Source organism: Tympanuchus pallidicinctus, unplaced genomic scaffold, assembly GCF_026119805.1.
Source record: "Tympanuchus pallidicinctus isolate F22 unplaced genomic scaffold, pur_lepc_1.0 scaffold4, whole genome shotgun sequence".
In the NCBI taxonomy this organism is placed as follows: Eukaryota; Metazoa; Chordata; class Aves; order Galliformes; family Phasianidae; genus Tympanuchus; species Tympanuchus pallidicinctus.
The window spans coordinates 2,902,321-2,927,698 of record NW_026294758.1 but is presented as its reverse complement, the minus strand read 5'-3'; the positions used below and the strand labels follow the sequence as shown (position 1 = coordinate 2,927,698).

Genomic DNA, 25,378 nt, shown 5'->3' with positions numbered 1-25,378 from the left:
AGAGATGTTTACTTTCTGACGAGGTCGAAAGGAGGATTTTAGTTAAGGAAATTAATGGAAATCTTTTTTTCCTTATCAGTTGGTACCCGCTGATAAGGAGAACTTAACGGTGGAAAAAAAGTGTGAGCTTATGAGAAAGTTGACTTGACGTTGGTGGGGTTTTTTTCCTTCTGTCATTTGAATTTTTTTTCATTTAACACAACTTCGGTGTATCATTTTTCTTAATAAAACTGAAAATGAGTTTGAGTTGAAGATGAAGATGAAAATTTTTTGCTCTTACCAAAAGCGTTGGACCACCTGCAGTGAAACATTCTTGTCCTGGCTGAGCATTTTGCATTGTACTAACAAAGAAGGTGAAAGTTGAATGTTACAGTCTCATGAAAATCCACAGTTGTATTCATGAACTTGCTTTCCACTGTGTTAAAAACTGTTGATGTCATATGCTGTGTTTATGCAATTATTGCAGCTCTCCCTGCACATATGAAAATACCATTGATATTAATACAGTATCATTAATGGACATGTGATCCTTTTGCTGCATTCATAAAAGGTATTGAACTTCTTCTCAAATTATTTTTTTAGGAGATACCTTAGTGTGGCTTTAGCACAGCAGTCTTAAATGTAACTTTTGAAAGTAGAACTTAGATCTTGTCTAACTGAGTCACTGACATCGAGGATTGAATTTCTCCCATTATTAGATTGATCTCATTTGTATTCATGTTACGTAAACACAGTAGGTGGCACTTCTGCATGCATAACAATGATTTCTCTGGGTTGAGCACCTGAATTCAGAAATAGATTTTAGAATTCTGGAAGTGGATTTCCTATAAAAAGCTCCCATTATGCTTATTTGTCGTTTCCGTATGTTGTGCGTCATTCATAGTAAAGAACTTCCAAATCTGGAAGCTTGAAAATTTTAGTGCTTTGATTGGTTGCAAGTTTTTGAAAGGAAACATGACTTTTTTTTTTTTTTTTTTTTTTTGAATGAGTTTTCTTGTCAATGGAGCATGTTGAAACTGGTCAAACTTTTTTTCTGCTGTGACTAGAACTTGTCTGTAATACCATAGGTCTGAATTTGTTTGAAATTAAATTGATGCCTGAATGGTGCCATTGCTTTTGGGTTCCTGTTGTGTCGCTTCTTACAAGATACTTGATTTTGTTCCTTATCAGCTGCCTTACTGATACTGAAATAGTGAGATAGTGTATCCTGGAGAGTTTAAGGGCCTCTAGCTCTCTGTAATGAAAAGATGCACAGCAGCTTGAGCTGTCAAAAGCAATGCACACAGCCCTTTTGTAAGACTTGTGTCAGTCTTTGCTCTAGTTCATAACTTGTGTGCAGTTCCTTGTTTATTGTACTTTTTTGAAACTTCTGTGTAGTACAGGGTTCTCATCTGAATTCTTGTGTGAGCGTTCTGAAGTATTTGTTTATCAGCTAGCTCAGTTTGGCTATCTGAAGGCAGGTGCAGGTGTGGTTTGTCTGCAGATCATAACAGAAGGCATTATTTTGTCCTTATCTCTTGGTTTCTTGTAGATGGCATAGTGCCTGTGAGATGCTTCCTCCTGTAAATTATAACAGTGCCTCTTAGAGGAATGCTTTTCGGTACATAGTCAAATACCGCACGCTGGGTTAGATTATGTTCTTCTTTTTTATGTACTTCCACAAGAATAGGATTATTTGTCCACCTGTACTGTTTTCTTCTTTTTCTTTCAGAAATGTTATTAAAAGTATATTGTGAAATAGGGTTACCACTGACATTTTTACTAACAGAAAACGTATCATCGTTGGATCACCTTTTCATCAGTGAAAATCTGACTAACTCTTCTGGGGCAAGGGAGAGGCAATATGAAAAATTATAAATATCCAAGCCCCTGTTGACTATAATGTTTGAATAGTTTAAATGGAATACTATTTTTCAGCATGCTGCTAATTAAAAAAGAGAAACCTACTAATGTAACTACTTAAGCTATAAATAATTTGCTTTAGGTGATGAAATCTGTTTGTTATCAAATAAGGGAATTGCTTTTAAGCTCTTAGCAATCAAGCTATATTAGTGTAAGTGAAATGGAAGAGTAGATTCTTGGTTTTAGTCCAATTATTTTGGCTTTCAGAAGAAGATGGAATTTGCAGCTAGGAACTTATGGGACTCATTTTAATGTATTTCAATTTAACTGCAGCTCTATGAATAGATTTTATGGAATTTATTTCACTGCAATTCATTTCAAATTCTGCAGATCATTTGTCTTACACTGGCATACCTGATCACTGATACGTGACTTGCCTTTAAGTTCAACAGTGTTTTCATGCATAATCCCTGTAGCTGGGAGCTACCAAATTTGCCAAAGGAGTCAGATATCAGTGGTCATAATTCTGTAAAGTGGCTGTTTAACAATACAAAAAGTATTCCTGAAAATACACTTTTCACAGCCTATTTATGTCACTAATTATTCCTGTGCTTTTGCTTTTTATTTTTTTATTTTTTTTCAGATGGGAGAAGTGACCTAGATAGGCTTGAGCAGTGGGGCAAAGGGAACATCCTCAGGTTCAGCAAAGCCATGTGCAAAATCTTGCATCTGGGTTGCAGCAGCCCCCCACGATCTATACAATCTGGTGGAGGGATAGATAGAGCACAGCCCTACCAAAAAGGACTTTGGGGTCCAGGTGGTTGGCAAGCTGAACATAGCCCAGAAGACCAGCTTAATTCTGAGCTGCATCAAAAGCAGCGCAAAGGAGATAATCCTGCCCCTCTGCTCTGCTCTGGTGAGGCCTCACGTGGAGCACTGCATCCAGATGTGGAGTCCTCAGTGCAGCAGAGCTGTGCACCTATTCAAATGCGTCCAGAGGAGGGCCACAAAAATGATTCAAGAGAAGAGTGCTTTCCTTATGAGAAAGCTGAGTTGAGATTGTTCAGCTTGGAGAAGAGACAACCAGAGAAAGACAGCAGTCTTTCAGTATCTGAAAGAACAGGACAAACTCTTCAGCAGGGTGTGTTGTGACAAGACAAGGGGAAATCCCCTAAAACAGGGGGGATTTAGACTGAATGTAGGAAAAGAGCTTTTTTTACAGCAAGGGTAGTGAAGTAGTGGGAACAGGTCATACAGAGGGTCGGTATGTGCTGTGACCCTGGAAACATTCAAGGTCAGGCTGAACCAGGCTCTGAGAATCTCGATCTAGCTGTAGGTTTCCCTGTTCATTGCAATGGAGTTGAATTAGATGGCCTTCAGTGGTCCCTTCCAACCCAACAGAGTATATGCTTCTATGATTCTGTGAAATAGAGTAATATCTTGAAAAATAAGATCTGATGGTTACAGTTGAACTATAATTCAAGCCCAGTACTCCACAATAAATCTTTCCTATTAATTTGAATTGTGATTAATGTCCCTTACTTGTTGGTATAGCTTGGATGTTTAAGGTGGCCTACCTTTTTGCTTCCATTCTCTTATGCCCTTGTTGCTGGCAGAATTTCCACTCATTGGCTGCATGTGACAGACACAGTCTCTGCAGAAGCTGGGACAAGTAGAAGTGTATCACACGTTTTCTGAAATGTTTTACTCACCCAGCCGTTTTAAAACTGACTTTGAGTTTTTCTGTTCTGTCGTTCAACTTTCTTTGAAGGTCTAAGGTTCATGCCATTTTTTCCTGTAAAGTTGAATCATTGTTTTAACTTTTTCTTTTCTGCTGGCAGTTGTATTTTCTTCTGGTAGAAGTTGGAAGAGACCACTGGAGTTCATCTAGTCTAACTTCTCTGTTAAAGCAGGTTTTCTAAAATATATCCTTGCTGCATCTCTACATACCCTGAAAATTCCTATATTTATCTCAACTGTCCAGGCTAAATGTTCTTCTCACATTTGAGTTTTTCCAAGTATTCCCTGCTCCTTCATGCAGGACTCCTGCCACCATTGCCTGATTTCTTTCTCTTAGGGATGCACCCATCTTGAGTTTGGAGAAAATGGTGTTTGAATGTTAACCAACTCTATTGGGCACCATTATCTCCCATGCTCTAACTCATGAGATACCTCCAAGTATGTCCTTGTAGAGGTCAAAGTTGGCTCTCTTGAAGTCCAGGATTGCAATCCTGCTTACAGTCTTGCTTCAGAATGGCCAGGGTTAGGAGGGACCTCAAGGATCATGGATCTCCAACTCCTTTTCCACATGCTGGGCCACCAACCTCCACATTTCATACCAGCCCAGGCTGCCCAGAGCCTCATCCAACCTGGCCTTGAACACCTCCAGGGATGGACGGGGCATCCACACACTCTCTGGGCAGCCTGTTCAAGCACCTCACCGCTCTCTGTAAAGAACTTCCTCCTGACATCCAACCTAAATCATAGAATCATAGAATCACCAAGGTTGGAAAAGACCTAAAAGATCACCCAGTCCAACCGTTCACCTATTCCCAATAGCTCCCACTAAACCATGTCCCTCAACACAACATCCAGCCTTTCCTTCAACACCCCCAGGGTCGGTGACTCCACCACCTCCCTGGGCATCCATTCCAGTGCCTGACCACCCTTTCTGAAAAGTAATACTTCCTCATGTCCAGCCTGAATCTCCCCTGCCGTAGCTTGAAGCCATTCCCCCTGGTCCTATCACTGATGACACGAGAGCAGAGGCCGACCCCCAGCTCACTACAGCCTCCCTTCAGGAAGTTGTAGAGAGCAATGAGGTCTCCCCTGAGCCTCCTCTTCTCCAGGCTGAACATTCCCAGCTCCTTCAGCCTCTCCTCATCAGCCCTGTGTTCCAGACCCCTCACCAGCTCTGTTGCCCTCCTTTGAACACATTCCAGGGCCTCAATATCTTTCTTGCAGTGAGGGGCCCAAAACTGGACACAGCACTCGAGGTGCGGCCTCACCAGTGCTGAATACAGGGGAACAATCACCTCTCTGCTCCTGCTGGCAGCACTGTTTCTGATGCAAGCCCGGATGCCATTGGCCTTCTTGGCCACCTGGGCACACTGTGGCTCATGTTCAGCCGAGCATCAATCAATACCCCCAGGTCCATTTCCTCTACGCAGTCCTCCAGCCACTCTGCCCCAAGCCTGTAGCGTCGCCTGGGGTTGTTGTGGCCGAAGTGCAGGACCCGGCATTTGGCCTTGTTGAACCTCATCCCATTGGCTTCAGCCCAGCTCTCCAGCCTGTCCAGATCCCTCTGTAGGGCCTCGCTACCCCCAGGCAGATCCACACTTCCAGCCAATTTGGTGTCATCTGCGAATTTACTGAGGGTGCACTCGATGCCCTCATCGAGGTCATCAATACAGATATTGAAGAGGACAGGCCCCAGCACCGACCCCTGGGGAACACCACTCACAACCGGTCGCCAGCTGGATTTGACTCCATTCACCACCACTCTCTGTGCCCGGCCCTCCAGCCAGCTCCTTACCCAGCCAAGAGTGCACCCATCCAAGCCTCGGGCTGCCAACTTCTGCAGGAGAAATCTTCCCTTCCTCAACTTCCACATGAGATCCTGACCTTCATTATCTCATGGTCAGTGCATCCACGGTGGCTGCCCTCAACCTTCGCATCCCTATGTGTTCCTTCCTTCTTAGTTAAGAACAAGTTTAAGAAGCACCCCTCTTTCCTTGTTGGCTCTACCACCACCCTCATCATAAACTTATCTTCCATAGACTGCAAGAACTTGCTGGACTTCATCTGCCTGGTGGTGTTGCTTTGACAGCAAATATCAAGGTGGTTGAAGTCCCCCATGAGTACCAGTGCTTGGGATCACAAAACTACTGCCAGCTGTCTTTTGAAGGCTTTATCAGATTCCTTCTCCTGATCGGGCAGCCTGTAGTAAACACTCAGAGTGGTGTAACCCACGCTGGCCTGCCCTTTAATTCTCACCCATAAGCTCTCCATTCATTCATACACTGTGAAAGTACATTGCTGCTGTAGAACCAATTTCTTGTTTGGTGTTGCCCTTGAATTTCTTTTTGTCCAATCAAATGTTAATATGTAAGGTAAACTTACGTTCTAAATGACCCACTGAAATAAAAATGCCAGAATGTGAAAGAAATTGCTGGTATTTCTTTACTCATAAAAAGCTAATATTTTGCCAATTATTGTACCTGTATTACTTGAGTTGATTTGCAATGAGTTTAAACTCATTTTATTTTTTCCTTTTTAGTACTTATTTCTCACTGCTTCATTGTTCCAAATTACTGTTATAAAAACAAACATGCAAACAAAAAAACCAATGCCAGTGAAGCAGAGTTTGATTGCAACAGCTAACACTTCGGTGTAGCTGAGAAAATTAGGACGTTGTATTTCCACTATGGAAAAGTATTGGAAATAAAGTGTTTCTCAAACACTTAAATGGCTTCATGCTGCGGTACAGGGAAGTTTGTCCCCTGTGCTAAGATTCCAACTTTATTGAATGAATATAAAGAGCATGGTAAGACATGCACAAACCAGCAGAATTCATTGAGCACTAAAAAATCAGAAGGGTTATAGCCAAACCACTTTTTCTTAATAGTTAAAAAGCGAAAGGTGTTTAACCACAAAATTGAAATCTGCAGTAGAGCAAAAAAGCTGATAGATGCATAATGTAAATGCAGTGGCATGAAAGGAATCTGTATTATGTATAAAACTGAAGTATTTGGCTTGAACTGGCAATCGTAGCACTTGGTAAATATGGTATCTGTGTAAATTCTGCTCTTACTCAACCTTTATCTTATCCTACTGGGATACCAAAGCAACTTCTGCTTTAGTCTAAATTCTTTTGAAAATTAAGAGCACGAAGACTCTTGAAGTATTAAGAATTAGCGTATGGATTAAGGTAGTTTTGGAACTGATGGTTAGTTTGGTTGTTATGAAATACCAGAACAAAGACCAATATTTAGTCTTATTTTTTAATTATAGGCCAGTTGATACTTGCAGTTATTTAGATTGCTTTCAGCTGTCTGTAGCTTTTAGTGATAGTGTTAGTTAGAAACTCGAGTGCATATGCAGCTTCCTGCAGAAGAAGAGTTGTGCACTGTTGAAGTGTCACCTAATTGACTTTCACCACATCAAATCTCAAAGGTTATAGTTAGCAATTTGATTGTTTTTTCTTCTTTGCTTGTGCAGTTCTGGAAGTACAGTATTAAGTCCAAGTTTGGGCCGTAATGGCAGAGATGCAGGGTTGTGGATTCATAGCTGGTGACTCCTGTTCTGAGTGTGTGGTTTGTCCTGCTTTCAGACTGAGATAGTTTGCTGTACATTCAGTTAAATAAATATTTATGCTGGAATTAGGGGGGAAAGAAAGAAAGAGTCACTCATGGGCAAATGTACATTATAATTTGTGTCTAAATATTCTGTGAATGATTCTCTGCTGAATAATTTTTGTTTCATATTTTGCAAGTCTGGGTTTGTAATGCAGTTTTGCAAGATCACAGTGGTCAGAATATCATTGGATCTGGACATTGGGAAGTTTGTTATTGTAGAAGGTGAGTGAGGTAGATCTAAAGGAGATGCTAAAGTGGTTTGATTCCTATGGGGGTTACCTGTAAATGAAATACAAACCGTTAGTACAAAAGGCTTTTTCTGATAGTGAGATGGTTACAACACACCATTCTGCACCAAAGTCTTGTAGAGTCATTCTTTTTGTCTGAATTTTTCTTAAAATGAAAAATAATGAGCTTGGAAAAACTTTGTAACAGGAACTTATGAGACATATGGCCTAAGGTGACTTCTGTAGTTTATGCATGATTGTAATGGTTGTGCCTTCTATGCCATCAGTTGGCACCCTTTCGAGAAGCACATTAGCCCAGGATGTTCCGCACAGTCACCACTGAGAAGGAGTCCAGAAGCACTAGGGTATGCACTGCAGGCTTTCTTGCAACAGCTGCTGTGGTTTCCAAAGATGATACAGAAAAAGTATTGCATTAACTTGGGCCAGTGGTTGCAATTAGTTCGGAGGGATGAATGAGCTGGTTTGCACAGCCAGCATGTTTGGCTCAGTTAGACTGCTGGTTTATTGTATGAAGCAGTCACAGAACACAGTGGGTGAAGCTGCTTCTGTTAATGAGGAGATAAGCAGAGCATAGTGGGAGCAGATGGCTAAAAAGAGTATTTGACCTTCTCCTACTTAATCACCAAAAAAAGCTGCAAAAAAACCTGTTCACCTACACGAACAGATTACTTCTGTCACTTATTATCTTGTTTTTCTATTTTTTAAACAGACAGTGAAGAACTCAGTGGGATAATTACATTTATGCTGTATACTCGTAGAAAGAAAGAGTAATTTATTAAAAATTCTGAACTATAAAAATGCTACATAGTTGATTTTAAGACCTAGTATGAAAGAGGAATTTATATCCTGCTTGTTGTGGCTTAAGCAGTAAGCAGCTAAACACTGCACAGCTTTTCAGTCACTCTTCCCCCTCACTATGGGATAGAAGAAAAATATTGGAGAAAGTAGAATTGCATGTTGAGATAAAACTATTTACTAAGACAGAAAAGGAAGGAAGGAAGGAATAACAATAATGACATTTTATATATATGTGTGTATATATATGAGTGTATATGTGTGTATATATGTAAAACAAGTGTTAGTTTTGTATGCGTGTATGTATATATATGTATGTAATACAAGTGATGCATATTCTTCAATTCAGTGCCAAAAAAAAACAATGAAAAATTAAATTTAGTTGCAGAACTTCTGGCTTTCATGCTCACTATCTCACTCAGCCACACAGCATGGAAAAAAAAGCCAAAAAAGAAAAAAAAAAAAAAAGGCAAACATGTAGAAGAGTTGCAAGAAAAGCGAGCAAGTGATTGAAGTATGGGGTGGGTGATGCTAATAAGGAGTGGCAGAGTAAGCTCCATGACTTTTTAGCTATAAAGACAACTGGCTGAGTTTTGTAAATGCATGAGTGACGCAAAAGGGGTAAATATGCACTAACTGGTGATCATCTCTGCTAATACATGAACTAAAAGCCATCAAAAGCAACAGAACTCAGAAATTCTGATGAAGAAATGATAGTTCTTTACATGTTTTTTACAAAGATATGGAATTCTTTGCTGTTATTTTGGATAGGTTGCAAGATCAGAATGCAACTGGACAAAATAATGGCAGAAAAAGCCATCAGGTATTAAATTGTTGAATGCCAAGAAATCACTCAAGCCTGTGAAATCTGTGAGTTCTTGGAAGCTAAGAAAACATTAATTTCAATTTATTTTACTGTCATTTAGTACATTTCTAATTTCTGACTCAAGTATTAAAAAGAAATAGTCAAACAAAGACGTAGGGGAGTCTCTCCACAATTTTATTCTGTTATCCGTTACAACTAAGCACTTAGTGTGGGGTTGGTCAGAGCCAGGGTTAGCTACTAACCCTGGTTGGTTCAGAGGTGTTGTGTGCTTGACTGATAGACTTAGCAGTAGGTCTACTGCAGGTCCAGCAGGAACAGCTCCGTGTGGCACGACTCTTTTAGCATCATCACAACTTCAATAGACATGTTGTAAATTCTACCCTGCCAACGGGTAACAGGAATGGATTTGTGTATATGTATTCAGTGAAGTGCATTCCACCTCTTGCTTCTGTGCAACACCAAACCTGAAAGGATTTACAATAGTTTTGACATCTCTATACTTTACAATCTCTGCCCCGTGTTGCTGTGCACCAGGATAGAGTTTAATACATTTCAACAGCATCCACCTATGAGTCTACAAAACACACATCTGTAATATTATAGCTGGTTGAATAGCTACAACCACAGTTTCCATATTTTGGCACTCCAGGGGGATGACTCATTTGTGGGAGCAGTAGGATTGCTCCACATGGAGGCTACACTTGTGGCTTCCTTTAAAGCAAAATGAAGCATTTGAAAAAGAATTCTGACATCCACTGGCCAACCAAGCCTGACAGAACTCAATAAGCTGTTGGCCAATGCTCTCAGACTTTGGGTTTGAATTTTGGGCAGTTCTTTGTGAAGCCAGGAGTTGAACTCAATGATCTGTGTGGGTCCCTGACAGCTCAGGGAGTTTCGTGGTTCTGTGATACCCCTCTGTCAGCTGGTGGCTCTTTCTCCTATGGAGGACAGCACTTACAGTATTGAAGGCCCAAAGTCCCCAGGACTCTGCTTTCTGATGTTGTCATCGTCATCTTTCTTGCTCTGGTTTCCCAGAATCTGCATTGTCATTACAGAGGCAACAGAACCTCCCTTCTGTAATTTCACAGGTTGCCACACAGATTCTGTGATTTTTATTCTCAGCTTTGGAGAAACATGGCTGCTTTCTTACAGTTTGGAAAACTGTGATAAAGTATTTATGTAGCATTCGAGCGTTTCTGTTTCTTCTCCGTTAATCACTGATGATTTTTTAATATGCTTGTTCAGTTGTGAACACAAACTGTTGCCTTAGTTTTACGGAGTTTTGACTTCCACTGTGTCTCTCACATCAAGATCAGCTGTAAGAATTTATAGGCAATTTACCTTGTTTCTTCACTCTGTCCAGAATGAACTGCACTTGCTAGGTAGACTTCATAGTTTCTGTGCAGCCTCTGCTGGGTGAGTATAGGTTCAAAAACACTTTGGAGAGCCTTCCCATCCTTCTTGTGTAAGTCAGTGGAAGGTTGCTCAGACTGTTGTCAGAACCTTCTTGAGTGCTGCACCAGCACTCAGAGCAGGAGGCGCTGTGCTGACAGATGGAGGAGCAAGGTGAGAAACCTTTCATCTAGCAAGCTGGCACAAAACACGCTTTTGAAAAAGTGAGGAAGGAAGAAAAGAAGGAAGTAAAGGAAGGAAGGGAGGGAGATAGGAAGAAAAGAAGAAAGAAAGGAAGGAAGGAAGAAAACCAGTTCTTTCAGGCATTTGTCTGCAGCAGTTCATTCAGCAGCAGCTGCTGCTGGAATTGCTTGCTTGGAGAAGCTGATGGGAATGCAAGGAGATATTAAATGCTAGATGTGAAATTAAAAAAATGCCATCTGGTTTAATGTGAAGTGTGTAGTAGGTAGGAAAAAGTGTCAGATGGTATAGGGCATAGAATTTTAGTTGATATCAGGGGCTTTGGCCAGCTCTTCTGCTTGCAGCATTATTGTAATCAGTGCAAAATTGGCAGCATACGTAGTTGAGAAAAAACTGAACTTCATTCTCTTATTTTTCCAGTAATAATGGGTATAGCCTTGAAAGAGTCGGCTGATGAGCTGTAATGGCTAAAGGTGTGAACTTTTTTTGATAGGAAGTGTTTTTTTGAATCACATGGTGATACAGTCATAGAGGTCCTTAAAAAGGAGGAGAGCTGAAGATCATGTTTCCAATCCCACTGCTTTTTTTTTTTGTTGAGAGCACAGGGGGGTATTTAATCCAAATGCAAGATTTTGCACATGGGTTGAGGCAACATCCATTGCCAGTACAAAATGGGGGGTGAAAGGACTGAGAGCATTGAGATGTCGTACTTCATAATGACTTTTAATGATTTCAGTGATAGGGAAAGAAATCTGTTACATGTTCTGTTCTGATGTGTTTTAAATTTAGTGTGTTTTAGTTAGTATCTCATCATGACTTAAACTTTAAATGAATGTCTTGGCCTCTAAGGAGAAAGTATTCTATGCAAGGATGGACTGAAACTGCTTTCTGAGAAGACTGAGGTCAGTGAGCAAGCATGGAGAATTACCTCGACTCAAGACTTTATGCAGGTGGAGATACGAGCAATCAACAGGAGCCTGTCCGTCTGACATTTAGGTTAATTTGAATTACATTTGTCCGCTTTGACATTTTTCTGTTCATAAGTATGTGTTTATTGCCTCAGTATGGTGACATTTCCTTTATGACTGAAAGGTCTCAGTGATTTGCCAGACGTCAGTCGTGTATGCTACTGTCACTCTTGAGTTGTGGGTGGAAGCTTTGCTTTGAATTTATTTCTCTGCCATTTCCTTCTTAACTGTTGTTAAACTCTTTGCTTGTATTTCATGTCTACAAAGAAGAGTATTCTGCTGTTGGAAAACTCAGAAGCAACTGCAGGCTTTGCTCCATTGTGCACATGCTGAAATTCTCATGGGACGTGAACGCTTTGCAAAAAAGAAACTAGAAGTGATTTTTGTTTTGATTGAGCTTTCTTCCAAAAACAAGGGAAAAAAAAAGCAATGTGGTTTTCTTCTCTTAGTCTTTCTTTACTCACTCCCTTGTGCACCATTGAAGTTCTCAAGGCTTCCTGTGCTTATTCTCCTGATTCCATGGAAGGACTATTTAAATTTAATAGGAAAAAAAGAAACCAGAAAAAGGAGAATTAGTAGGTTCCAAAGGACAATGCCATTGCATTAATGCTACTTTATGACACTAAGGTATTTAATTTCTCTTTTCAATTTTCTGATGTTTACAGGTAATTAAAGTTAAGTGGCTGTGACAATTTATTTAATTAAATTTTCTTTCTTCATTTCGTGACCCCATTCTCTACATCAGTACTCTGCTCACTGGCTAAATTTACTTGCAGCACTTTTCTGCTGTATTAATTATTAAAAGAATAGTGCTGCATAAAACATAGATCTGTTGCCTGACATTAGTTTTTGAAATGTAAGCAGAGCAAGAGGGATATTACCAAAAATAATTTCTGTATCTTTCCTTGCTCTGAGTACAAAATTGCAATGAATGGAAACTAACTAAAAATGCAGAGGTATTTTATGAAGTGCCCAGTAAAAGTCTCATTAAAATGTGATTATTTTAACATAATAATTGCATCATTTCTTAGGTTTAGCTAAAAACAGCAGTTTCAAAAGATGAGACCAAAACCAGATGATACTTCAGTTATTTGGAGGCAGTACAGTCTAAATGCCATGAGATCAGTCCTATCTTTTATTTTATCTGAGCTGTGAGGACTTTCCTTTCTTTACAGTTTCACTGTTAGCTCTGAATTCTGTGTTAGCCATTTGGGTCAGCCTCAGCTTACCTTACAGAAATTTGAGATACCATTAAATTAGAACTTCACCTTGTGTGCGCTTGGTCTTCATTTCAGTTACCCGTGTTACCGAAGGCTGCAGGATGTAGGTTATTCCAAAAGTAATGCTTCCTATTTATTTCTGTGGAAACTGCAACAGATACGAAGAGCACAGTAATGCTATTTGATAGGGCAGATCATCAGCTACAAAAAGCTGCTTTTCAGTGTGATCACAGTAGTTAGCTGTGCATTTGTGGCAGAGATGGACAAGAGCCTGCATACCATGCTCATAAAAATCTGCATGGCTGTCTTTCACATCTCTATTGCCAGTGCTGAAACACACCACCCTCCACCTGTCTGTGCTCACATCCACTGTTTGATCCCCATAAATGTTAAGCAAGCATCAGAGAATGCCAGTGAGTGCCATTTTTTCCACATGGAAGAATTCGGTTTCACACCTTTGCTCCATAAGCACTTCCATGTCAGATGCCATTCTGTCAGCCTGCCCCTCTGCTGCAATCTGTCACAGGACAACAACATGAAATGGGATATTGGTGGGAAGATTCAACCTCTACTGCCATTCCACCAACATCTGCCTCTGAGGTCATGGGCTGATGTAATATAATAGGAGGCATTACTTTTGGAGCAGCTCTTGTATTTTAGAATAATAATACCTTCTTCATACAAGAAATACAGGGAAAAGAATAAAGGGATACCTGTTTTCTTTTTCCCCCATATAAGATGAAAATAATTACTTCTTAATTTTTTTCTCCTGTTCTCATTGGTTTTTAAACAACATGTCACACACGCACACTGCTGCATACAAAGGAGGAAGGAAGTACTGCTCATCTTCAGCAGCACTTGCTGTTATGCTTTTCTCTTCAGATCCTCGACCATCCCTTCCCTCTTTTTTTTATCAATTGAGAACTTGGTGACCAGAAAAGGAAGGAGACCTGCCTAAACTGACACTGTGATTTGATGAGCTCAACGTATTTCCTGACATCTAGCCCAAGATTTTCTTTCAGAAAAGCCCATCTTTCAGAGAAGCGGGGTACATGCATGCAGATTTTGGTGGTACTTCCAAAACTACTGAAGTTTGCAGGTGTCTCTGTAATGAAGAGTCAGTTTTATTTGATATTTCTAATACGTGACAAGTGCTAAACTGTGATTTGCTCTTAGGTTTTCTGAGAAGATGCTCAAAATTTTATTTGAAAACTGCAGTGACAGTTTTCCTGGTAAAGAACACTTCATGAATGATTCCATAGGCGAGAAGAACCAGTTGTAAATAGTTTTATAAAACAGATGAAGACATTGAAAACTATTCTGTATGTTTTTCTAGCTCTTTTGCTTTGTACTGCGTGAAGAGAATTGTTTTTCATAAGGAACTGGTAGTTGCTGGACTTGCTCAAAACACTCTGCAGATGTACTAAATATCTTGAATTAGCTTTTTCGTCTTTGAGAAAGTTGTGTTTTAAAATACCTTAACTTCATATGGAATAACATGAAAAGATGGTAAATACAGTTATGAATTTAAATTTTAATAATTTCAGATAAATTTGAAACACTCTGTATCTACTTTGACATCTCTTTTTTTAACTTTTGAAGGCATTTAACACAAAAACCTTTATCTAATAAATAGAAGATTCCTGTTTATGTACAGAGTAATAGAGTCTTAAAAAAAAAACCCAACAAGTTACAAACTGAGAATTGTGCCATATGGGAAATTAGGCTTCTACAGATAATTTAATGTTTCTGTAAGGCTTTCTTTTTGTTCATTTGTTTACAATACTTTATTCCTGCTCTGGTTTTATTTAGCACCATTTTTGAATGTGAATTTTGTGATGTTGTCTTTCAAGATCATAAGAACTTTGAATTTATTCTGATTCCTCCTTAAAGGCAGTGTTTCTTGGTAGGTTCATTGCTTCCACGTCCAGGTTTCAGATGTGGACTTGCTATTGATTAAATGTAGGTGAAGTGCTGTAGGAGCATGTTAGTTTTGAGGGTTTTTTTTGGAAAATCTATTTTTTTTTTGCTTCAGAATTTTCTGTAGTGATGACATGATATCTGCTTGTGAAAGGCGCGTTCCTCTTGCAGTTGAACTTCCTTTCTTCACGTCAACTTTGTCTAAAAGTGAAAGCAAGACTAGAGGAATATTCTGTACAAACTTAATTTTCCCCATGAAAACATAGGGAACAAAGAAGCTTCTTTCTAGGGTTATATGCAGATGATGATGAGTATTAGGTAATTCAATGAGTAGCTCTACTGACTTGTTTTGGACCAGCTATCTTCACTGCACAGTGCTTGCTGGAAATAGCAGTTCGTTTCTTAATCTGCTTGGGTTACAGGAGCAAAATAAGGGCATTTTGGAAAGTGCATGGAAGTACAACGTGTTTTCATCTTTTAGCCATATACTTAATGACCTTGGGAAGAAAGTCAGGGTGCTGCTCTTATACAGGTAGTTTTTATAGGGGTATAAGAGGCTTTCTGTGTTGGACGTGTGGAAGACTGAATTGGGATCGTGGTTCAGGAAGAGAGGAAGAAAGTAGTTTGGGTGCACAGAATGTTTTGTAGCCACATTGTGCTGTACTACAGAAGCTGTTCTGCTTCTCTAGCAAAGGGGAATGTTAGGTTTATCACATTTCTAGTCGCAGTAGCAGGGAGATATCCCTAGCCTTGTAGAGGTACAAGTCATACATTGCCAAGAGGAAGGTTTGTGGGGTACACAAACACAGAGTGATTTCGGGTGGTCATTGCGAAGTATCCACAAAAACGTGGAAAATACATTGTTATCTCATAGAAATGGGACAAACTGCTTTCTTAAGGCTTACCTGAAAGTCACAATAAGATTTGTGGTTTGCTGCAACAAATGGTACATGGAGCACGCACAGCAATGTCACAGATACACCTAAGTATTCAATTAGAAAACATGCAGAGTGGGCGGAGGTTTCTTTGTGACATCCATTTACTTTTTCAGGCTATCCATTTGTGACAGTTTCATGGCAGTTGTTCCCTGCAGTGCTTGAAAACAGTGCTCTTAAGATGTCACTTTAAATTAAAGCCAAGATTTTGAATGAAATAACTTATTCATATTTCTGATCTAAATTTCAGTGGCATGCTGAGGCTAACTTCACTCAGGTTATTTTCTCTGTCACGAAGGGAACTTTATTTAACTGCTTGAGTTTTCTGTGCTTTAATATATAGAACACAGTTTATATTGGCTTACAGGTAAAAAGTGCTTGCCAGCCGGATGCTGAGTGAGGGATCTTTCCCATGCCCATTTCTTTTTCCTGTGGGGTTTATTTGTGGAGTAGCACACAGACAGTGCTGTTCCTTAAAAGCGATTTTCCTTATTTTCTGGAATGAAGACCAAAACAACACGTTTTTTTTTAAGACTTTCTGTTATTTTATGCTCTTTGAGTTCCTTTAAAAAAAAAAAAAAAAAAGGGCTTATGGTATTTTTTTCTGGAAGATAATTGGAGTAACCACATGTGTGAAATGTGAGGTTGTAACCACTGCATAAGTTAAAAAGTACGGCTGATGGCCCTTTCTTTGATCCTTCTGTTAGAGCAGAGCAAATCAATTCTGAAACGTAAGCCTAAATTTCAGAATTTCTGTCAACACAAGTAAAGGAAGAGGGGGCTTTAAAACAAGTGCTAGGATTTTCTTTGAAGCCACAAAAGGATATTTTGTTCTTCTTTGTATCTTGGTGCAGCTATGGTCTAATTGCAGAAATAGCAGAGGAAACTAAGAACTGTTGAAAGAGTGCTCTCATAGACGGATGTACTAACCCTATTGCTTTTCTTTGTTCCTTGGGATGCATTGTTTTCCAAATATAGTGCATAATGCTGGATTCTCTGTAGAGAATAAAGCTAGTAAAAATACTGATGAAGAAACTGGCATTGAAAAGGTGAAAAGGAAACTGACATTGAGATGGGGACTGAGGGTAACACGCAAGCTTTCTGCAAGACTTCCAGTCCTACTATCTAAAATAAAAGCAGAGTTCCCTTGCCTGCCTTAACTGACTGAATTTTGTAAAATTTCCATCAGTAAGTATTTCACCATATCAAAGCCAATCTTTGCTTTCCTCAGTTCTCAACAGCTCAGCTGGATCATCCACTAGGGTGTTGTGTCCAGCGCATCTCCAGAGAGGGCCCTGAAGAAAAACCCAGCACCTGAGAAACTGTGAAGGACCACTGTTTCTATTGTGATTCTAATGCTCTGCAAATGCTCAGAGATACTAGAGAGCCAACACTGAATCCTGCATTCCGCTAGTTAGTGTAATAAGGTGTGAGAACTGCTGGCATGCAGGTTTCTGGAAACTCTGGGTCTTGATTTACAAACAGAAAACTTTGCTGTATGCGTTGTATAGATACCCTAATTTCAGTGTTCTGTCTGAATTACAGTGAGTTGTTCCATTCAGCTTAATATCTCTCTCTAATTTGAATTGCTTGAGATATCTCCATCTTCTGTCTTATGCTATTCATTCTGATAAGCAGTGTTAAATGGATTGCTGTTTTTTCAACCTGACATTGCTATATTTTGTCAATAACTGAAAACATTCCAAAACATGCATATGTTTGCAGATTATTTTGAGTATGTTATTTCTTTATCACTATACCTTCATTTTGCAGTGAAATGATTGTAAAATACTATGATTATCTTTCTGAAGTGTACTATAATATATTGCTTATCTGCACCCATTCTGAGATTTTGAATTGTAGCACTGGGATAGGCAGTCTGATTTCATTTGCACTGCTTCCTTAAGTGAGAATTAAATCTGTTCAGCTGGATTTGAGATACACACGTAACAGAGAAATAACCTGTCTAGGTACTGGAGAACTTCCTGAAGGGACCTTGGAGACCATTAATTCAGCTCCTCAAAAGGCAAGGAAAGGATTAGGCCTGCTGGCAGAACAGGGTAGTGTCATCCGCCTCCCAGCCACGTCTGAGGATGGAAACTACTTGATTTCCATCCTCTCATTATCCCCAAGAAAGAAGAAGGAATTTGGTTCCTCTTGCTCTTAGAAATACAAATTTGCCCTTCTGTACAATGTCAGCTGTTTGAATTCTGTACTTTACAGACTTTTGGACTTCAGAGTGTAAGGCAGAGCAAAGGCAGCGTTTCTTCCCTAAAAGTTCTTTTGCAGTCATGAATAATTTTCCTCTCTCTGGAATACTTATGACTTAAAAGTTACTCTGCACGACCCGTAAGCAATGTAACATAGAAACTGGCAGATAGAAATTTTTCCAGACAGCTCCTACAAAGGAAAGAATGAAAGAAGCCTTAAGGCACTGTTGTCTGCGTCTGAGGAGTGAGGAAGGCAGTGCACCTTTGGGTGGGTGATGAAGTCTCTGTGGAGATACTCAGTGGAGACAGTGATTGCCTGATGGTAAGAAAACGGGGTTAGGTATCTGCCCTGCTCAGGCTAGTCCTGGAGCAGCAGGGTTTGTGTTGCAGTTGTGTTGGACAGCTTTGGTTTGTTTTGATAATATTGCAAGCAGCTCTGAAGGACTAAAAGCTCCTGTTAGAATAGATCTGTGTATAATTGCGATTAACTAGATTTCTGGACATCCTTACGTGATCGCAGAAAGGGAAGGTAAGCATAAAGTGAGCCTTAAGGAATGACAGATGAAAATGTGAATATATTCATTTCATTTTTCCTTACTTCTCATTATATACACCGCAATCCAAAGTCTGCATTTTCTATCCTTAATCTGTTTCTCTTCTTTCACTTTTTACTGCTGTAACAAATTGCAGGAAGTAGTTGATAAGGGCGAGTTCATACCTGTGAAAATGACCTCTCCAAACTAAACAATCCATACTGAAAACTTTAAAAACATTCTGAGGCATGCATAATTTTGCCCTTCAATTTTGTCCCATCCAGAAAGAAGAAAAGCATTTTAAAAAAAAATGGCAAGGCAGTTTCCTTTGACAAAAGATTCAGGACCTTCTGTCTCAAAATTACATTTTTCTCTTTTCCTTATTTTTGCTTGAGTGTGTTAAGCTTTTGTAGGTGGTTTACTTTGCCTTTTTAGAATGGCTTTGCCTTTTCAGATGGCTCTTGTTTGGGGGATTTTTTTTTTTTTTTTTTTTTAGCTTCCATTAAATTGAGGACAGGAAAGTGTTAGAATTTGATCTAATTTGTTCAAGGTTCCCCTCTAGCTTGGAGGTTTCCTTTTATAAATGAGAGATCTTGAACTTTTAAAATGGGGTAATTACATGTGATAGAGATGGAGGAAAATGATTCACTGCGAATAGAAAGAATAGGGAGAAGTCTGAATAAAGTAAGTAATAGTGGAACCTCTAGTTTTTCCACTGCTAGTGGAAAATGGGAGCAATATCGTGTTAGCCAGGGAAAAAAGTAATCCATTTTCCATAGAAGATGGAAAAAATAAATAGTACTTTATTAGAGATTCAGATAGGGAAAATGAATTGATTTGAACTTTAATAGTAACTCATTAGGGTTTGTTACACCATACTATATCTTACTTTAAAAGAAACTCAAAAACTTATGGCCGTTTAGAAATGCAGTAAAAGCTTTTGTAGCTAATGAAATAGGCAATTGGTTGAACTAATTTTCTTCTTCTGATGTACCTCTAAATTGTGAGGTAGTATAAAGTGGTTATTGCTTGATGCAGAGCCAATAGATCAATTTCAAACATGATACAAATAAGCAAATTGCTCTAATCAGAGATGTATTGTTTGAATAAATGTATAACTTAAGTCTTTTAGAAAATGGCAATTTTTAACAGGGGAAACAGTGCCAGTGATTACACAGTTATTTTATAGTATGATGTGTGTCCATTGGGTACTGTATAGAATCCTTTTTGTGTTAGAGTGTGCAATGAACAAATGCGTGAATCATTTTGTTTTGTTATAGAATTTGCATGGCAAGTGAAATTGGTAACTAAAATTAATCTGTTTCCTGGGTTTTTTGCTTGTGAAAAGTGCAGAAGAAAAACTGCTTAAGCGTGCTGTACAACATTTGTTTCTTTCAATCTGTCTCTGACATCACTTGTGTTTTCTTTACATGTTTGTACAATCATGAACGTGCAGTTCTTGTCTCAGATGGTGACTTGTGGGCTGTATACTTAACAGATTATAAGGTCATTGGCTATTGGGAGGCAGAACTGCATGAAGCTAAGAAATATATTTGATATACTGACATTTTAGTAGAGTTTGCTGTTTTTCAGGTGCAGTTAAAAACCAACATTTCAAGTCAATATGTAATTCGTACACAGCCAACAAACAGCTGTCTCTCTACGCTTGAATGTGCTGCTGTTGCTCTCACTATCATGGAAAAAAACAAGAATATACAAGAGGTATGTAACTAATTTCAAATACACAAGTTTTTCTGTTGTGAATAGTGGAATGGTAGCAAAATTACTTAGCTATTAATACAGCATTTGACAATGAAAATCGTAAGAGATTGCATTTGACAGTTTTGTCAAACTGAGAAAAGAAACTAAAAAGGGACTACCAGTAGAAACTAGTTTTCTACAGCTATTTGTTTAGTATTTTGAGATTTTTATGACTCCTGTAACTCTGAAAAGTTTATTTAGTTTTCCTGTGCTGTGTTCAACATAGCTGTCAGATTGCTGGTGGAATTAGATTTACTGGTTTTGATTGCTTTGACAGTTTTGTTTTCAGAACTGTAAATGGCAGTACAATATTTTTTGTCTTGTCCCATGATGGAATTAGATTGGCTCTTTGGCCACTAAGGATTGTCTTTTCCTGGAGAGAGCTCGCAGATAAAAATCTTGCCTTAATGATGTTAAAGATACCAATAGTTGTCTGATCATCGCCTGTAAAAAAAAACAAGTATTTAGTGCTGAAATATGGATGAATGCAGAATTTGCTGTACAGACCAGTTTTGCCTGCAGTCATGCTCCATTTTGTATTTGGAGAAGATTGCTCATTGACATCAACTTCCCATTGTTACATTCCCAACTCAGTTTCTCAGTTCCTTTTTTCTTTTCTTTTTTCCCCCTTCTTTTTTCTTTTCTAGCTTTACCTACTGCTTTCCTGAGACAACTTTGCAACTTTTGCAGGTCTTCACTGTGCTGTCTTAGGGATAATCTTTATCAAACTTTCATTTTGTGCTGCGCGGTTTTCAGTTTTGTTTTTCTCTTGATTTGAGTTCTGTTTTTCTTGTACTTGCTAGTCGATCTCCCTTCTTCCCTCTTTTGCTTTGACTTTTTAATTCACTATTCCTCTCTTGTTGCTTTTACATATTTTTAACTCAGCATCTCTGTTTCGTCCAGTTCGTTCTTCCCTTCTATCTCATTTTCCTCTCTCATTGCATGCTGTTGTCTTATGCTACTTCCTTGCAGTTTGAAATGTCTTGGAAAGAATTACTCAGATTCTCTTAATCCATGCATTTGTTAAGAAATTGTTTGATAAAGCACCAAGTATATGTTATACCGTCCACAATGTAGAATAAAAACATGTAGAAATTAAAGACAGTCCAGAACTGTGCTGTAGTGTGGTGTATGTTGTATGTGCACGTGGTGCATGGATGCACTGTGATAGTTACCTCCTCCTGTGTTTTTGACATTTCTTATTGCAAAACTTCAAAACAGATGATCATAGATTGTTTACCAAGAATATGTACTCTAATTTACATAATGTAGTGTTGGATTGATTTCTTTTTTTTATAACAAATTTTTGGAGGCTATTTCTTAACAATATTGCATTTAGATGTATTTTATGTGCAGTGTTAGCTTATAGTATGTTCTGTTGTAATATGTTGAATTTACATACTATACTCCTATGTTACTGAAGATATGTTTACTCTGTAGTATGATTAGCATTTTGTGGCAGCAGAAAACGTTAGTAAACTTGGGAATTATTATATAACCTATAATCACATTGGTCTTTAATTTTCTTGAAGGCAAAAAGGCATGTTAATTATTTAATTCGTTGGTATTGAGGTAGGCAACGTTTGGAATTTTAGGCCTGAATTTAGAAGCTTTTGTGCATTTGACTTTATTCTGCTTCTTTTGAACAGTAGATAAACTTAAGTAAAGTCAGTACAGGCTATTTATCTTATATCATACATCCTGTAAGACATTTTATGTATGTTTGCATGTGCATGTGTACCTGTAAAAGTTTGTTTACATCATTTGAGATCAAATACGAATTTGTTCAATTTTCACATCTGATTTCTCATTCAAATATTTTCACCAGTCTCTACGTAGTCTGATGGGGGGAATAGTGTTATTTCAGGTGCTATCAGTTGGAAGCTCTTCAGAATTATTGAAGTACATTTTAATGTATTTTTTAAAAAGAAAAACTACTTCCAAGATGTGAAAAGTTAGGAAAACTTGCAAATTGGCTTCAGTAAGTTTCTGTTCTTAATTAGTATATTCAGGTACTTAACTGCCTTTTAAGTTCAGGTGCGATCTGAGTTTAAAATTACTGAGCTGATAAAAGTCTTTGAGAATGACTGCTGGTAGACTCTTAAGAAGTTAAAGTTAGTAGTAGTTAGTCTGAAAGTATTTACTGAAGTCTAATAATCATGATCTTTTTAAATAGGTAATTATGATCTTCTGCAGTCAAAGAGCAGCAAGGTGTTCTGTAACTCAAAACCAATAGCTAATCTGGTTTGAGGTAGACAATTAGGTGTTTTAGTTCATGGAAAATAAGTTTTCTTTTGCAAAAGCTGGCTTGTAGACTACAGATGTTACTGCTAGCTTGGAGAGAAATGCTTTTGTAAGACTATCCTACTGACCTCCTGCACTTCTGCAGGCATGGAATGCAACCCACTGGCTTGTGTCTTTGTGCTCACTACACTTAGGTGTCATTTGAGAAATTTGGGTGTAACAGTGCTTAAGTTAAAGTTTATCCTAGGTCAAAGGAAGCTAATTGGACATTAGCCTTTTCCTTGCAAGCTTTGATCACACTAGTCTATGATGAAAGAGATAATGTTCTTATTTGGGTGACATTTTAGTAAGCCTTTTGAAGCAGACCTAATAGTAGTTGTGAACCAGACCCAGACAACCAGAAAATGAAGAACAGACAGTTAGTAACCATTTGAGTCAAGTTGGCTTTAAGTTGCTTCATTAATACTGCATAGTATTCCTATACAGAAGGAGAGATGCAGTGCAGTCCCCAGTACAGAAGTCTAGCAACCTTCATCATGAGTCCTCTTCGTAAAACCCTGCCCTAAGTTATTTTCATGCAATCACAAGCAGTTTCTTTACTGCTATTTTTCTTCTGTTATTGTTATTACAATTTGGCTGAGTCACTACAGTGACTGTAGTCAGTTGCTAAGGTCAAGTTAAAACTTGAAGAATGTGGCTGGAACTGGAGGTGAGTCTCTTTGTAAAAAAGGAGTAAAGAACTGTAGCAGACAGGTGGATGTGTGGCTTTTTTTCCCCTTATTCACAAATGTTCTCTGTGGCTCCAACGATTGTAGTTTATCTTTTTTTTAAAGTAGTTCTTGGATAAATGATGTTTCCAAGATAGATAGCCTACTAGAAGATTGAAAAGACTGGGTTTTTTTTCATCTCTTCCTTCTCCCTCTCTTCCATTTTTTCTGCAGACTATACTACGACCCCTTCAAGCTTTGTGCTCTTTCCAGCTTCAGCATGGAGCCCAGATCCATCACAGCAAGGAGCATCTTCTCAAAAATGGCTTATATGACAAGCCAATGCCAAAGAATAAGCGCAAACTAAGAAGAATGGAACTTTTGTTAAATAATGTAAAAATATAGGAAAACTGTACCTGCCATACAGTGGGATATGTTTGCAGCTAGCCAATGAATGTGGATCTGAATTTAATCCAAGGATTTGTGCATACTGTAACAAAGCAACTGGGAAGCCCTTCGTAGTTAAAAAGTGTTTACCTCCAGTAAAATGAACAGTAATGGGCAGAATAAAATCTTTTATTCTTTTGTTCAGATGATTGAAGATTACCCTAATTTCCTTTAGAAAAAAAAAAAAAAAGATGAAAATTTGGAGCTTGGTTTAGATTTATGTGATCTCTTGGATGAATAGTACCTGTTAGATTTCTTTTGGAGAAGTTTGATCACAAAACAGAATGTCAGTGTAACAGACTGGGAAGACTTCAGAATTTAGAAGTATATGGAATTTTGGTTATTTTAATTTTAGAATCTAATTTTTGAAGGTTTTCAAACATTAATTCTTTATGTTATTTAGGTCACTATGCATAAGTCGTGTTTTTTGGATAGTTCTTTTCAATGATGAGATTTATATTTGGTCCCTTTTGAAAATGAATGTGTATTTTACTAGGCCTTCAGATTTAGTTTGTCTCTTAAACTTAGTTGTTTAAGTTAAGTCCACAAATTTTTATGTGAACCTCAACGCTTCTGGTTAAACAACAACAACAAAGTAAAGAAAACAATAAAGTCAATGTAGAGAAATCATTTTTTGGATTATAACTCAGGTGCTACAACTGAAGTTTCTCTTCTGCAGAAGGGGACATTTTATGCTTCAGACCAGCAGTATACATCACATCCATACCCTTACAAACTCGCCCTTACTACTAGGACAGTAAAGGAGTTAAACAAGTCCCGCATGGACAGCCCACTCAGAAGTATGGGGCAATGACAAATGGTTATTTCTGGGTACAACTTACTAACATGTTTGCAAATCCAGTAAGTTTCTGTGTGCTCTTTGACTAGTTCTTCTCTTTTACCAGTGATGTCTGTGTACTTTCTTCTAACAAGACTTGCTAGAAGCAGAGGAACTGAGTATTTTTACAAGCTTTGTGAATTAATTGTTTATAATCTGGAGAGAAAAAAAAAAAAAAAAGTTAAATAAAGGTTTTAAAATTCCATTCTTCATAAATGAAACAGGTGAAATTGCTTACTCTTTGTCTTTACTGTCTATTCCGCTCAAGGTAACAACATGGAGATAACTGTATACTAATTAGTTTTTGACACAGGAAAGATATTTTGCTGCTAATTTTTCAAAAGCAAGTGAAAAAAAACTATGCAACTGGGAGATGTAAACACAGCTCACCAATTGAACTGAAAACACTTCTACAATTAACAAGAGAGGTCAAAACCAGGTCAGAGATAAGCTAAGAAGTTCTGGTTAACCCTAAGCTAACAAGTGACCTTTTGTGTAGCCATGGGTTAACAATTTAATTTGTCTGGCTGTGCTAGCAAAATCTGTATAACCTTGCCCCCTCCTGTTCTATGTAAGTGCTCTATTTGCTTCTAATATCAGTAAACCTGAATTAGTTTTGACACAGCTGAAGCAAAACAGTCGCAAGTGATGAATGATCTTGTGGATGAACTCTTAGGGCAGAGGAAGGGTGTGTTTATTCCTGCAGAGAGGCAGGCACAGTGCAGAAATCTCTGTGCTAGTGTGGAATCAGAACTTGTACAGCTTGCATGTGTGACACTGCCTCTAGTTCTGGGCTGACATAGCTGGGAATCCCTTTCCCCCATGCTTTTTGGGTCTGAGCATTTATAAAAGAAACAAGATTAGCAGTTAGGATTTATTCTTACTGCCATAGTAACATATAGGTATTTATTGTATATGTTGATTTTGTGCCCCT

At 38.4% G+C, this 25,378-nt stretch overlaps 1 protein-coding gene across 1 annotated transcript in view; it reads left to right on the top strand.

The window, feature by feature from the left end:
• Positions 1–24,634, top strand: part of DTWD2 (DTW domain containing 2) — a 63,938-nt gene extending 39,304 nt beyond the window's left edge. Inside the window, exons 5-6 of the mRNA XM_052701363.1 lie at positions 20,041–20,169; positions 23,394–24,634. Of these exons, the coding sequence (XP_052557323.1) occupies positions 20,041–20,169; positions 23,394–23,564 (300 nt within the window). The 3' untranslated portion in view covers positions 23,565–24,634. The remainder of the gene's footprint in view (positions 1–20,040; positions 20,170–23,393) is intronic.
• The last annotated feature ends 744 nt before the right edge of the window (positions 24,635–25,378 follow it).